Source organism: Eulemur rufifrons, chromosome 16 (genome assembly GCF_041146395.1).
Source record: "Eulemur rufifrons isolate Redbay chromosome 16, OSU_ERuf_1, whole genome shotgun sequence".
In the NCBI taxonomy this organism is placed as follows: Eukaryota; Metazoa; Chordata; class Mammalia; order Primates; family Lemuridae; genus Eulemur; species Eulemur rufifrons.
In genome coordinates, this window is record NC_090998.1 from 14,183,947 (window position 1) to 14,200,164 (window position 16,218).

General features: G+C 33.9%; 1 protein-coding gene across 2 annotated transcripts in view; it reads left to right on the top strand.

The window, feature by feature from the left end:
* ATF7IP (activating transcription factor 7 interacting protein) overlaps window positions 1-15,770 on the top strand; it is a 73,811-nt gene extending 58,041 nt beyond the window's left edge. For both annotated transcript variants that reach the window (XM_069491791.1, XM_069491793.1), the window contains exons 10-14: window positions 2,103-2,181; window positions 4,151-4,306; window positions 6,068-6,250; window positions 8,599-8,711; window positions 14,722-15,770. In XM_069491791.1, the coding sequence (XP_069347892.1) occupies window positions 2,103-2,181; window positions 4,151-4,306; window positions 6,068-6,250; window positions 8,599-8,711; window positions 14,722-15,141 (951 nt within the window). In that variant the 3' untranslated portion in view covers window positions 15,142-15,770. The remainder of the gene's footprint in view (window positions 1-2,102; window positions 2,182-4,150; window positions 4,307-6,067; window positions 6,251-8,598; window positions 8,712-14,721) is intronic.
* Window positions 15,771-16,218: the final 448 nt, after the last annotated feature.

Consider the following 16,218-nt stretch of genomic DNA (forward strand, 5'->3'; position numbering starts at 1 on the left):
TTGGCCCTCTTCTTTCCTTCCTGTGAATCTGAATTGGTATTTCTTTTCAAACTAAAGAATTTCCATAAGGTTTTCTTACAATATAGATTTGCTAATTATGCATTTTCTTGGCTTTTGTATATCTAAAAATGTACTTTTGTCTCTGTTGCCTTCTTTTCTCAGGGAGAGCTTCATTGGATATAGAATTTTACTTTAAAGTTGTTTTTTTTTTTTTTAATCAGCATTTTGAATATATTGTTCCAGTGTCTTCTTGCTCCCATAATTTCTGATCAATAGTCAGCAATAACTCTTTGGTCCTTTGTAATATGTAATTTTCTGTGGTTGCTTTCAAAATTTTCATTTCAGTAGTTTGACTCTAATGTGTGTAGGAGTGAATTTTTTAGTGTTTGTCCCGCTTGGGTGAGGTTCATTGAACCTCTTGGATTTTTAAATTAATGTTTTCCACCAAATTTGGTAAGTTTTGGTTATTCTTCAAATTCAAATAATTTATCTTAGCCCTTTTTTTTGTTTGTTTTCTCTCATTTAGGGCTTTGCTGAACTTTTTTATTATTGCACAAGTTTCTGGTTCTTTTCATATTTCCTTCTGTTTTTCTGTTCTGTGGACTGGGAAATTTCTATAGATGTAGCATCTATTTCACTGAGATTTTTCTGCTCCCTGCAATCTGCTTTTGTGCCTACCTCACTAGTTTTTATTAATCATTTCTTTCAGCCCTTTTCTTTTCATTTTTGTTTTTCAGTTTCTACTTCTCCTTTGAGATTTCCTGTTTATGCATTCATTAATGTTACATTTTTCTTTAATTCTTTGAACATATTTTTAATACCTACTTTGAAGTTTTTATCTGCTGAATGCACCATCTGGCTCTGCTTGGTGTCATTTTCTGTTGACTTATCTTTTGTCCCTAAGTTGGCTTCCACTTTACTGGTCTTTGCTTACTTATTTGATAATTTTTTTTATAAATTTCAAAACTTAGTAAATTTTGAAAACTGGACCTTACAGCTAATGTGTCATAGTGAGTAGATTCTTTTTACATTCTTTGAGGTTTGTTGGGGACTTTTCAGTTTTGGATTTTACAGATTTTATTGTTTGTTTATAAGTTTTCTATGAAATCGTTATTGTAGAAAGATTTATAAGATTTAGAAATGTATTATTATCTTGGGATTGGGCCAGGATTTTCTAAAGTCAAAGAATTATTTTCTTCAATTTCAATAAAATTTGAGTTTTGCCAACGAAAATCTTAATCATTTGGAGTTGATCTCCGTATAATGTATCAAAGTAAATTGTGATTATAATTTATTAAGCAATTATGTGTCATGTATGATGTTATATACACACATTTGGATTAATCCTCATAAAATCCTCAATATTCACATTTTGGAAATTGAGAACAGTATCTCTTCACATAAATTCACATAGTTCATAAGTTGGAACTATAAAGATGTACTCAATCTTCCTGACTTCAGAGTCCTGGCTCTTTAGGTCTATATTGTCCTTCCTTCTTTTTTTGTTGCTATCATGTGGTTTTTAGAAGTTGTGTTTTTATCCTAATATTTCTAATGATTTTATACAATGGGTTGACTTTGGTCAAATTGGATGTCCAGTAAATAGCATATCATACCATAACTATTAATATTTTTATCATTCTATTTCATACCATACTATTTTTTAGGGAGAAAAAACATTTAGATTCTTTAATTCTGGCTTTAAATATTGCCTTTGGTGTGTTGGTGGATTATTATTGATAATTCAGAGTGGGATTGATCAACATTTTAAATGTCAGAAAATGAATAATATTTGTTTAATCACTTGTCACTTAAAGCATGTATTGCTCTAAAAGCTCTATGCCACGTACAGCTTAATTTTTTTAAAAAAATTTTATAGAATTTCCTTTGAAAATTGTATTTCATGTGGCAGATGTTTAACTCACGGGTATCCTGGGATGTTTATCTGATAAACTCTGTTTCTTTAGGTAAAGCCATTCAGGTGTCCAGATTGAACTAAGCTACTCATTATTCTCATTTCACTTTACTATTACTGTATTTTTTTGTTATGTGTAATATGTGCCAGGGGTTCCTTTGCAAAATTCAGAAGTTTTGTTTTTCAGAGTGGGAAACCTGCTGGCAGTGATTCAGGTGGTGTCATTGATCTCACAATGGATGATGAAGAGAATGCAGCTTCCCAAGGTACTTAAATAGTAATCATACTAAGGAATGCTTTGATACCTTTTTTTGTTTACTCTTAATACAGTACAACATTCTATGAAGACACATCTTTACAGCAATATGCTTGGTATATTTGTATCCCTTTTAGAATGAAAGTTTTTAGGTTAGAATTAAAAAATAGAAATCAAATCTTACATGACTATGAACAAGCTGTAGAGGAAAATAGTAATTAGAAGAATATTGGTGGAGCACCTCTGTTTTTGTATCTGTTATTATAGTTAAGGGAACTTAATATTAGCCTTAGGGAGGACAAGTCAGAGTCATTAAAGAACCTGGGAATCCAATTCAGATTCTCAGACTCTACATTAAATGTGTGTGTGTGTGTGTGTGTGTGTGTGTGTTAATGTAGGAACTTGTGTGTATACATTTAATTTTGGTCATTTGAACTAATTTATTTAGAGTTATATAAAGAAAAATGAAAGTAATTTTAAAAAGCATGCATATTCAAAATACTCAGTATTATTCTGAGTTACAATATTTAGAAGCTATATTGGATAGATATTAAAGTATGTTCTCATTTTTCTATAGTGTTAATAGGCGTTTCATGAATAAAAAGTCCCATGGTATTATGCTTGGGAAAATGCTGATTTAAAGTTAAATGGGTCTTTTCTTGAGGCAGACTTCTCTGAGCCTTTACTATGCTAATTTATAGTGTAAATCTCCAAGAACTATTTAAGATATAAAGTATTTCTCAATCTTATTTGACTGCACAGAATAACTTTGTACACAGACATATTTGCAAAACTCTGTGGTGATAATTAACATGTGGAAAATCTAGTTAAGATCAGGTGCTAAGTTAACTATTATTAAATTTCTAAAAATCCCAAAGATTTAAAAGGTCATATTTTGGAGAATAGTTTAGTTGGATTTAGGAAACCAAAGTTAAATAGCTGTACAGTTGATTTAAAGTCAGTTTTGTTGTATAAAACTGAAGTAAAAGTGGGAGATTTACGCCGTCCTTTATCAGGGTTGAACTCGTACCAGTATGATTATTTTTAAAAGTTTCAAATTATCTATATTGCTTTCACTGATTTTTTTATAGACAAGGTTGACTATCCATTGATCCCTATAGGACAAAATAAAATACAGGTTATTTTTGAGAGGACACAGGTAGGGCTGATTCTGGATCAAAAAGTAAAGTAAGCAAAATTTGTTTTCAGTGCTCTTGCCATTTCCTTTTCTAGCATCCATGCCTCATGGAGCCTCTTTCCATTGCCCCACCTTTGGGTCTGTCTCAAATTCTCCCATTCTAAAGTACATTGTTCTCCAATAGCACCAAATTAAAGTATCAGTTGATAAAGCCTTAAATTTTATTTATATTTTAGTGAGGAATTCCATAGGATGGAAATCAGTGGGGATCATTTTGGATAGAAGGGCTTTTGGCTCACCAGCTTCATAGTGGTTTTCTATTTTTAAGGGTTTTATCAGAGATGTAAACATTTTATATGCAAACATTTATTTATTTTATAGCAACCATCTGTGTTATCAAACAAAAGAACCTAAACAACAGTAGAGTAATTGAAATTCAAGATCATGGTGAAAGACTTATCAATTTATAGGTATTTGTCTAGGAAAATGTTCTTGATATAGGCATATGGATATATAATTATGCAAGCAATGAAATTATGCTAGTTGATGTGATATATTGAATCCAGAAGTAAGATTCTTTCATAAAAAATAACCAGCATAAAACTGAATTCCTATAAATGTGAATTAGAATCTGTGATAGAATCAGTAGTGAACTATGTATGCTCCTTACCTCATTTTCAAATCAGCAAAAAATGCAAATAGGTAAAATAGAAAGAAATTGTTCTCTTAGAGGTAAATGTGATACCCAAGTAGCAAGCAAAAGTAAAATTTACCCAAAAAGGAAAGACCTGTATTCTAAATTTTTTCCTGTCAATCATAACATCTTGCTTTTAATTAACAGACCCCAAAAAGCTAAATCACACTCCTGTATCAACCATGGGTTCTTCTCAGCCTGTGTCACGACCCTTGCAACCAATACAACCAGCACCGCCTCTTCAACCATCTGGGGTACCAACAAGTGGACCATCTCAGACAACCATACACTTACTACCTACAGGTAAATTTGCTGAATGAGCAGAAGCTTTAGTTTTGCCTAACTATGACTACGGAATTGAGTGGAAAGATAAGACAGAAAATTAAGAATAATTCACATTGTTAATTTGAAGACAACGTATGTGTTTTTGAACGTAGTATAACTTAGTGTTGCTCACTGTCTTAAGTAGTAGCACTGGTAGAGAATGGTTATAAAGAAGACTTAACCTATATATATGTTTTTGTCATCTGCCAGCAGATGTCCTAGAAACAGCAGAAATGAATGTAGCTTCTCTAGAAGGGATGAGTATCATGATTTGTTCAGAGTATAACCAAGAGGTTATAAGTGATCAAACAGAAATTTTAAATGAATCTTATCTTGAAATAGTTTTAACTGGCCTAATACTACTGTCAGGATGTATGCACAAATATTTTGCTTGCTACCTTTCAAGAAGCTGTAAATCAGACGTTTTCAAGGTATAACCTACATCTCCTAAACTGTTTGGAAGCCAATCAAGACAATTTGTCTTCTGCAAAACAGTATATTGCTTGGGATTTATCTGCAAAATACTTATATAAGCACTCTTCTCATTAAGGAAAATATTGAGTAAAATGGTATTTTATCCAGTGAAATTTATACTTAAATTACCATAATAATTTACAGGAATAAGGATGTTTTCTATAGTGATTTAGCAGACCATTTGTTAATTAATCTTTGAATTATGAAATTATTGTTGATACCCTAAGTGCCTAATAGTTATGGTAGTTACTGTTTAGATTTGGATTTCAGAATTCTAGATGCTTATCCAGAGTTTCCTGCCAAGTTAAACTACGTTTTACCTTGTTAGCATCGCCAGGCAAAAGAATGTGCTTATATGACTTTATTAAGTTAGGATATGTAAAGACTGAGGAGTCTTTCTTTAGTAAAGGAAACTTTTTATCTTGGTTATATCTAGTATTTTTCTCCAAATTTATTTTATTATAAAACCAATTTTTTTCATATGAAAGTAGATTTATTGTTTCATTGCATAATTATTATACTGCATGGTTATTTGTAAAGTGTGATTCCAATTCAAAGAGTTGTTATTAATAAAGTGTTAACTCTTAAAAATCTTCATTAGTGTAGTTCTATGCTGTCAGTGAATGTTTAGGACTCATTTGTTGATAAATATCAAATTAACATTACTCAAGGTATTGATGCTCTTTGGAACATACATTAGGAGGAATGCTAGAGTGGAGGAGGGGGAAGTCTGTATTTTAATGTATATTTTACTGTTTTAAATAAAAGATAGGTTACTTCACCTGAACAAAATGTGAATTATAATAGCCAGGCAGTTTCTTGAACTGTGGGAGTACAAAAATACTCTTTTGGATTCATACCCCCTTGGCAGAAGGCCTGGAGGACCCATAATTCCACTCTGCTAAGAACAATTTAAAATTAAGGAAGGATAAATTGCTGTAAGTCACTCCTGTGGTGTCATACTCTGGCCTGCAAATCTCCCTCCTTTTTTTTTTAAACCTTCACGTGCTTATTATCTCGTCAAACTAAAGAGTCGGAAGGGGATTGAATGTGTTAAGTTCTCTTTTTCTGAGTCTTGGATTTTAATATTATTAATTTTAGTTGGCTCTATCATTTTTATCTTGTAAGATTATAAAAAGAGACTTAATTTCTATTTCTCTCCTTGTTATAGTTAATTGGATTCTATGCAAAGTAATTACCATTTAATACAGTTTGCTTAACATCGAATTTACTGCATTGTTAATCTCTTTTTCTGCCTTCCATTAGCTCCAACTACCGTGAATGTAACACATCGTCCAGTAACTCAGGTGACCACAAGACTCCCTGTACCAAGAGCTCCTGCAAACCACCAAGTGGTTTATACAACTCTCCCAGCACCACCAGCTCAGGCTCCCTTGCGAGGAACTGTTATGCAGGCTCCTGCTGTTCGGCAGGTCAATCCCCAAAATAGTAAGAGATTTTTCTTAAATATTGCCCCAAGATAAATGTTGCTCTCTCCAGCATTTAGTTGGAGTGGCTTATGTTGACATTAGATTTTGCAAAAAGTTCTTATATTTATTAAAACCATTATTATGTTTGAGATTTCTTATACAACATATTGACTGTGGTATAGTTAATAACAATGTATTATATACTTGAAAATAGCTGATAGAGCAGATTTTAAGTGTTGTCACCACAAAAAAAATAAGTGTGTGAGGTAATACATATGCTAATTAGCTTGATTTAGCCATTCTGTAATGTATGCCTATTTCAAAACATAATGTTGTATACCATAAATATATATAATTTTTATTTGTCATTAAAAAAACAATAACGATTTTAAAAAGAAATGACAAGAGAACCAAAAAAACGCTATTATTAGTTCATTTTTCTTCTTTTAGGAGAGTTAACCAGAGAACATTGGACATGTATACTACCTTATTTGTGCTATATGTGTTATCTTTAATTTAACTTTAATTATTTATGGTCTGTACTATTACAGTACCCTATTTGATGTTGGTTTATTCTCCACTCTATTAAGAGGCACCCTACCTAATTTAAGGGGGAGTGATCAATTGTGACTTAGCCTAGTGACAGAAATCATGGCAGAGAATAGCCTCTAATGAGTCTTAAAGATATGGAAGATGCCTGAGAAATAAAAGAAGGGAAAGTGTTGAAGAGAACTTGTGGTTTCCTATATATATAGTATGTTAGTTACATATATGCCATGCATGTATGCAACTAATATATATTATAATTATATATTAACATATCCTATATGTATTAGCAGTAGTAGACTATATCATGTAAACACAAGTTTATATAAAAGGTATACTTAAGGTTTAAAGAAAAATAATAAAATGAACCATCTATGAACTCTTCATCAGGTTAAGAAATAGAACTATATCAGTATCCTACATGCCCTCCTGCAGGCCCTTCCTTAATTGCCTCTGTCTCCCTTTCCATTAGAGGTAATCACCATCCTTTTCTATCAGTCATTCTGCTTTTCTTTATGATTTTGCCACCAATAATAGGGATCACTAACATACATATATATATATATATATATATATATATATATATATTAGTTTTGCAAAATTTAATAGCAAGAATAAATCTAGCTGTTTAAAGAAATTGTGCCATTATTAGATGATAGCTTCCAGGAGAAAATAAACTAAATAGAGTCTCTGGATTATAGTCTGGCTTCAACTTTCTTAAGTTTACCAAGATCCTTGTCTTAGAAAATTGGTTGACAGGGTCAGGAATGCGTTCTGAGAAACTAGGCTCTCCATAGTCAGGGTACCTGGTAGAATGATAGCATGGGCCAGGTAGTGAATATATGGCAAGAATATGGTCAAGGCAGTGGTACTCTAAATTTTCTGTTTCTTTTGCCCTGGTGTATGTCATGGCAGTTTTCTGTGGGGTGAGGTGAGTATCCTTAGCTGATCAGCTGGGCATGGAGAGAAAGAAAGAAACCTCATTAACACAAATCAAGGATGACTTACTGGAGCTTTCTGTCTTGCTTAAAAAGATGAGACAGCAGGGATCTTTATGAAGATACTTTTAATATGTCTAACCTCTGAATAGCAGTGTTTCATTTTGACCTGTTTGCCTTCTCTGCATGTGGTGCACAGTCAGTGTTCTAGGATTTTTTTTATTCATAGCCCTCCTAGTGGGGATCCATTTATTTCTTGGCATGCTGGACCTCCTATTTCTTGTACTTTATGTTTTCCTCTTTCTTTATTTTCTCTCTCATATTGGTGGCACACATCCTGCAGTGACTACTTGAGAAAGGGTTCATGGAAGTTAGATTTATTTTGAGTGCTTGCATACATGAAAATTTCTTTATCCTCATGTTTAAAAGGCTTCTACGTCGGGAATATTTTTCCTTTCGTAGTTTGAAAACATTGCTTCATTGACTTCAAGTATTTAATCAGTGTTCCACCAAATTAACAGTAGAATTTCTGATTCTTTTTTTTTTTTTTTTTTGAGGCAGAGTCCTGCTCTGTCACCCTGGCTAGAGTGCTGTGGCGTCAGCCTAGCTCACAGCAACCTCAAACTCCTGGGCTCAAGTGATCCTTCTGCCTCAGCCTCCCAAGTAGCTGGGACTACAGGCATGCACCACCATGCTCGGCTAATTTTTTCTATATATTTTTAGTTGTCCAGCTAATTTCTTTTTATTTTTTAGTAGAGACGGGGTCTCGTTCTTGCTCAGGCTGGTCTTGAACTCCTGAACTCAAAGGATCTAGGATTACAGGCATGAGCCACCACTCCCGGCCCCTAGAATTCTGGTTCTATTCCTTAATTTTCTTTTGTAGGTGTTACAGTTCGAGTGCCTCAAACAACAACATATGTTGTAAACAATGGACTAACCTTGGGATCAGCAGGACCTCAGCTCACAGTGCATCACCGACCACCGCAAGTGCATACTGTAAGTGTTCATGCTTGGCTTTACAAAATTCTCAATTGTAAAGCTATCAAATAATATTTTAGTTAACATCTTTCTTTAAAGTAGTTATAACAAAGGGAAATGATAGGTCTTTCTCCTTTTCCAGCAGAAGTTTAAGAAAGTTGATCTTACCATTATGAACAAATGTTGCTAGGGATGAGGATCATTAAGAATCATTGAGTTTGCTTGTGGTGTACATTGTACAAAAGCAGGTCCACAGCTGGGACATGTGAAGTGAAATAGACTATTTCCAATTCATGGTTAAATTAAGAAGGGGGCTGGGCACGGTAGCTCATGCCTATAATTCTAGCACTTTGGGAGGACAAGGCGGAAGGATCCCTTGAAGGCAGAAGTTCGAGACCAGCCTGAACAATGTAGTGAGACCCCATCTGTACAAATAAAACAAATATTAGCTGGGCATGGTGGCATACACCTGTCGTCCCAGCTGCTCAGGAAGCTGAGGGAGGAGGATTGCTTGAGCCTAGGAATTTGAGGTTGCAGTGAGCTATGATGACACCACTCTATCTGGGGCAACAGAGCAAGACTCTGTCTCAAAAATAAACACATTAATTAAATTAAGGCAGGTATTTCTGATTTTTTTTTTTTTTTGTTCTAACTTTATTTTTTGCCTCCAAACCTGTACCACTTTTAGCTGCTGTGTTGTCATCAATGTATTGTTTTAAGTAATCCAATGGTATTGGGAAATCATTTATTAAGAGATAACAGAGAAAAAGAAAGATTTCTCTTTAGATTTAGCTTCCAAAGCAATGTCACATTATCCTGTGACATGATTATGACAGTATTTGGTATGAAATATAATGGAAATGGAAATTCTGGCTCTATGAGAGAAGTGAGGGGGAGATTGTAAAGTTATCGCATATTATTGTAGTTAGCATTTTTCTTTAAAGAAGTTATATCAAAATAGTTATATCAGCTGTACAGCTGATATTACTTTTTATCTAGCAAACATCCTTTTTTTTTTAAATGCTTGTAATTTGTTGAGTGCTTCCCATGTACCAAGCGCTGTTAATATATTTGGTCCTCACACAGGAGTCCTTTAAGAGGACTGTTGCTAGACTACTTTTTTTTTTTTTTTTTTTATCTTTTATTACAGATATGGCAACTTATACACAGAGAAGTTGAGTAACCAACCCAAGGTCATACCTCTCAAGAACCCGTGCATTCCAGCTCTAGACGTTATGCTCTTAATACCTATTATTTTTATTGTTTCACTGCAATGAAAAAAATTATCATTAATGGAGCACCATATAACAGGCACTCCACTAAGTTGTTTTCTTTCTTTTTCTTTTTTCTTTTTTAGGCCTTGTTCTAAGTGATCTACTAAATTGTTTACATGTATTATTTTATTTAATCCTCACAACGCTGTGAGAATTAGAGTTATTATTTTCCTTTTGATAGAAGAGGATACTGTATAAAATGTTAAATTGTTGCTCATTGTCATTACCCAAGCTAGTGTCAGAGCCAGAGCCATTTAAAAGCTTAGGTTGCCTGAGCTCAGCACTTCCAGAATGTTTTCACAGTGCTGCAGATCTGGCCCTATTAAGGTATACGGCAAATATGCCATTATTTTTGTTTGCAGCTACAAATAAGTTCTTTCGTTCCATATTTCTTCAAAAAAATATATGGCAAAAATCTATTTATAGCATAGTTTTGCAAATTTTATAACCCATCAGAGCTTTTTAAATTTTTATTTAAAAAAAACCCAGCATTCCATGTACGTTGTCTTAGATGAATACCCTGGAGAAATATTCTTTCTTTTAATGCAACTTTTAATAACTTTTTAAATGGAAAATTTCAAACATACATGAAAGAAAAAATAGTATAATGATCCCCACAGACCCATCACTCATTTTCAACAATTAATCATCACATAGCCAATTTTATTTTGTCCATGTTACCACTCACCTATTCCCACAACTCATGCAAATACTTGATTATTTTTAAGCACATGCTTGATGTCACATTATTTTATCTGCAATACTTCAGTAGAATTCTGCACTGCAGTGTTGAAAACAATACAAAGACTTATTTTATTTTATTTTAATTATTTTTTTAAGATAGAGTTTCGCTCTGTCACCCCAGATAGAGTGCAGTGGCGTCATCAATCTCCTGGGCTCCCAAGGCGATCCTCTTGCTTCAGCCTCCCAAGTAGCTGGAAATATAGGTGTGTGCTACTGCACCTGGCTAATTTTTTTTTTTTTTTTTTTTTTCTATTTTTGGTGGAGATGGAGTCTTGTTTTTGCTCAGGCTGGTCTCGAACTCATGACCTCAAGCAAGCAATCGTCCCGCCTTGGCCCCCCAGAATGCTAGGATTACAAGCACCCAGGCTAAAAACTCATTTGACTTAACTAGTTTTGTGGTATGAGCAGATTCAGAATCCTAAAATTTTAAGAAATAGAAGCGATATCGTAGCCATTTAAGCTATTGTCAAACACCTTAAACTCCTATGCTCCCTCTAGTCAAAGATCATGGCTTTAGCCATCCTCTGTTAGCTCTTACTAGCTTTATGTTTAATTTAATGTCATTTACTTGAGTTGATTAAGTCATTTTAGGAGAAAAGATAATTTGAGAGAAGAAATACATGGCTAGTATTCAAATAAGTTCTACTTCTTCAGCTTTCAGTGTTTTATTTAAGTTTGTTTCTTTTTTCTCTAGCTTTATTTCTTTGGCTTTTTAACAGTGGATTGGCCTTTTTCCAGATATGTATATGAATTTTTTCCCACTAGGTATATTCATTTCATCAACAGATTTGCATTCTATGAAATTAATCAGCATATCCTTTTTGCGTTTTTACTACGTGCAAGGCACTGGTTGGTACTAAGCTTTAAGAAAGCATGGAGATTTTGCCGGGCACAGTGGCTCACGCCTATAATCTTAGCACTCTGGGAGGCCAAGGCGGGAAGATCACTTGATGCCAGGCGTTCAAGAAACCATGGAGATTTTAAAAGATGTCATAAGATTTTTACAGAATTCACAATATGCAAACTACCTACTTAATGAAATACATACGAAAGCATAGTTTTGTTAGATGAATTTCAGTTAAGGTAATCTTACTTGCTTTCTGACTTCCAATATAAATCAGTGAGCAATGATATGTTCCACTTAAAAGATCACTCATATTTTGCAGAAATTGTTATTCTGTCATCTTAAAACCCAGATATAAAGATGATGATGATGATGTTCTAGTCTTAGACAAGTCAGTAGGGCTTCCTAAGGTTAGTACCATGCTTTGTCATTATCTGTCTTAGCCTCCCTTTCCAAATTATCTTTCACTATTCTTTATATGCCATGTGTCCAGGAAAAAGGTAGCACTTGTTCTTGCCCATAAGTCTCTTCACTTTCCTATCCCCATGCCTTTGCTTATGCTTTACCTATTGGCTGAAAGATAAGTTAACTATTTCTGCATCTCTAAATCCTATCTTTCACAGTCCAATTTAAATATCAACTTTCTCATGTAGACTGGCCAAGAACATAGTACACATTAAGTGTTAATGTGCTTATTTATAAGAATATGCTACTGTCTTTATATTACAAACAACTTAAAAATGAAAGTATAGCTGTGCATACCAATATCATGTGATATTGGCTGCCCCACATGATACTGAAAAATGTTACACAATGCTAAAATGAGAATCTGTAGCACAGAAAACTAAATGTTAAATTATTTTGTTACAAGTAGATGATTATTTCAGTGTCTCTCACAATGAAGTTCCATCAGCAAGGGCTTTTTATTTTTATTTATTTCACAGTGTATATATATTTATATTATATCATATATTATATTATTCCATGGTGTGTGTGTATCACATTGTATTTATCCAAACATCCATTGATGGACACTTAGGTTGATTCCATATCATTGCGATTGTGAATAGTGCTGCAACAAACATACGAGTGCAAGTACCTTTTTAATATAATGATTTGTTTTCTTTTGGGCAGATACCCCGTAGAAGGATTGCTGGATCAAATGGGAGTTCTATGTTTAGTTTTTTGAGAAATCTCTATTGTTTTCCATAAAGGTTTTACCTAGTTTACATTCTCACCAACAGTTTATAAGCATTCCCTTTTCTCCACATCCTTGCCAACATCTGTTATTTTTTGTCTTTTTAATAATAGCTGTTCTGACTGGTGTAAGAATATCAATATTGTGGTTTTAATTTGGGTTTTCCTGATGAGTGCTGATGTTGAGCATTGTTTCATATGCTTTTTGGCCATTTGTACATCTTTTAAAAAATGTCTGTTCATGTCTTTAGCCCACTTTTTAATTGGGTTATTTTGTTGTTGTTGAGTTGTTTGAGTTCCTTGTATATTCTGGATATTAGTCCATTGTCGGATGCATAGTTTGCAAATATTTTCTCCCATTCTACAGGATGTCTTTTCACTCTTGTTGATTATTTCTTTTGCTATGCAGAAGCTTTGTAGTTTAAGTCCCATTTATCTATTTTTGTTTTTGTTGTGTTTGCTGTTGACGTTTTTAGTCATGAATTCTTTGCCTAGGCCAATGTCCAAAAGAGTTTGGCTTAGGTTTTCTTCTAGTATTTTTATAGTTACAGGTCTTACATTCGAGTCTTTAATCCATCTTGAGGTAATTTTTGTATCTGGTGAGAGATAGGGGTCCAGTTTCATTCTTCTGCATATAGCAATCCAGTTTTCCCATCACCATTTAATGTATAGGGTGTCCTTTCCCCAGTGTATATTCTTGTCAATTTTGTCAGGTCGTGTAGCTTTATCATCTGTTCCATTGATCCATGTGTCTATTTTTATGCCAGTACCATGCTGTTTTGGTTAGTATAGTCTTGTAGTATATAATTTGAAATCAGGTAATATGATGCCTCCAGCTTTGTTCTTTTTGCTTAGGATTGCTTTGGCTATTTGGGCTCTTTTTGGTTCCATGTAATTTTAGGATTGCTCTTTTCTAAATCTGAAAAATGACATCAGTATTTTGATAGGAATTGCATTGAATCTGTAGATTGCTTTGAGCAGTATGGTTATTTTTAACAACATTGATTCTTCTGATCCATTGGATGGAATGTTTTTTCATTTGTTTGTGTCATCTACATTTTCTTTCATCAGTGTTTTGTAGTTTTCCTTGTAGAGATCCTTCACCTTCTTGGTTAAATATATTCCTGGGTGTGTGTGTGTGTGTGTGTGTGTGTGTATGTGTTTTGTAGTTGTTGTTAATGGGATTGACTTCTTGATTTGGTTTTCAGCTTATTATTGGCATATAGAAATAATACTGATTTTTGTATGTTGATTTTGTATCCTGAAACTTTGCTTCATTCATTTATCAAATATAGGAGTCTTTTGGAGAAGTTTTTAGGGCTTTCTAGGTATAAGATCGTATGTATTGTCAGCAAACAGAGATAATTTGACTTCTTTTTTCCAATTTGAATGCCTTTTATTCTTTTTCTCTGGCTAGGAGTTCCAGTTCTATGTTGAATAGGGGTGGTGAAAGTGGGCATCCTTGTGTTGTTCCAGTTCTTAGGGGGAATGCTTTTTAACTTTTCCTTGTTCAGTATGATGTTGGCTGTGGGTTTGTCATGTATGGCTTTTGTTACTTTGAGGTATATTCCTTCTATGCCTAGTTTTTTGAGGGTTTTTATCATGAAGGGTTGCTGAATTTTATCAAATGCTTTTTCTGCATCTATTGAGATGATCATATCATTTTTGTTTTTAATTCTGTTTTGAGGTGAATCACATGTATTGATTTGCATATGTTGAACCATCCCAAAACTCAATTATTTAAGGTCTAGGAATTATAGTAGGAGTAAGCTTAGTACCATTGTTTGGGGCATATTGGTTACAAATTACCAACTAGAACTTGCCAGTTTGGCTAGGATATTTGGTACTTCCCAGAATTCTTGAAGTAAAATGCTATCTCTCTGTATGATCTCCAAGGTCTCTTAGTTCTAGCATTCTAAAATAGTTTTCTTGGATCATTATCAGTCATTGTAACTCTTCCCTTTTTTAGGAGCCCCCACGCCCTGTGCACCCAGCACCTTTACCAGAAGCCCCACAGCCACAACGTCTGCCCCCAGAAGCTGCCAGCACATCTCTGCCTCAGAAGCCACACTTGAAGCTAGCACGAGTTCAGAGTCAAAATGGCATAGTACTGTCATGGAGTGTCCTGGAGGTGGATCGAAGCTGTGCCACTGTTGATAGCTACCATCTCTATGCTTACCATGAGGAACCCAGTGCCACTGTGCCCTCACAATGGAAAAAGATTGGGGAAGTAAAGGCACTTCCCTTGCCTATGGCATGTACTCTCACCCAGTTTGTATCAGGCAGCAAATACTACTTTGCAGTACGAGCCAAGGATATTTATGGACGTTTTGGACCTTTCTGTGATCCTCAGTCAACAGATGTGATCTCTTCTTCCCAGAGCAGTTAAACCTTGGAGCCTTTATCTCTTCCTCTTTTAAAAGTTCCACTTTTGATCTTGTTTTTAATCTTGTGCATGATACCCAATGTAAAATTCACATTGTGCAAGATTTCTTGGACAGATGTGTGTATACACTACATTTGTTTATAACCAGAAGTAAAATAAACTCAGCCCACAAAGCAAGAATCTTTTCCTGGACAATTTAAGTTTCAGGGTTTTGAAATGTAAATGTGTACCTTGCTTTAGTTTTGAGGCTGGGCAATATGTCTGTATGTTTGTGTGGTTTTTCCCTATTTATGTGTTATTGCATTGGAATCTCCCATTTTTGTTCTCAAATTTATCTCTCTTTCGGTATGAAGTAAGTATACCAAAAGATTTGAGATATGTAACTAGCATGATTCTGCTTCTAAGGGATCTGTAAGATCATAGTTAAGTGATTTAAACTGAACCTAAACAAAACCCAAAGAAATACATAAAAAGCAAAATGGCTAAGTAGTTTAAAATAGGTTAATTTGAACACAGGAAAGTATCTATTCATCTTTTCTTTTGTCTCTTCTCCTGGGTTGTTAATTAGGTGAAAAAGGTCTGCAATGGCCCCTCCCTTTTCTAATCTGGCTTATACTTTTTTTTTGTGCCTTAAAAATTAACTGCAAAAATAAACATGGCCATATGTTCGTCGTTGTTTACTCTTCCCTTTCAGCCGTTCACTCTTTATTTCTCCTTCATCTCTACCATAGCATACCCCCAAATAATTTTTAAACCAAGGCATGCATATATTCATACATACGTATATACATACATATATATATTTTATATATATATATATATATATATATATATATTTATTCTCATCTGTGGTGTCACTACATTTAACTCCAAAAATTTGACTTGCTATTTTCTTCTAAGAATATAGATGCTTTTATTTTTGGTCACTATTTAGCTCTGTGTAAAGTGGACCAAGAGAAAACCATATTGTGTAAGAAAATTTTCCTTCAAACCTGTTTTAGTATCCATGTTGCACACCGTGTTAGAGATTATGAAAGCAATTCTAGTTCATTTTACCACCCAAATCTATCACTCAATACT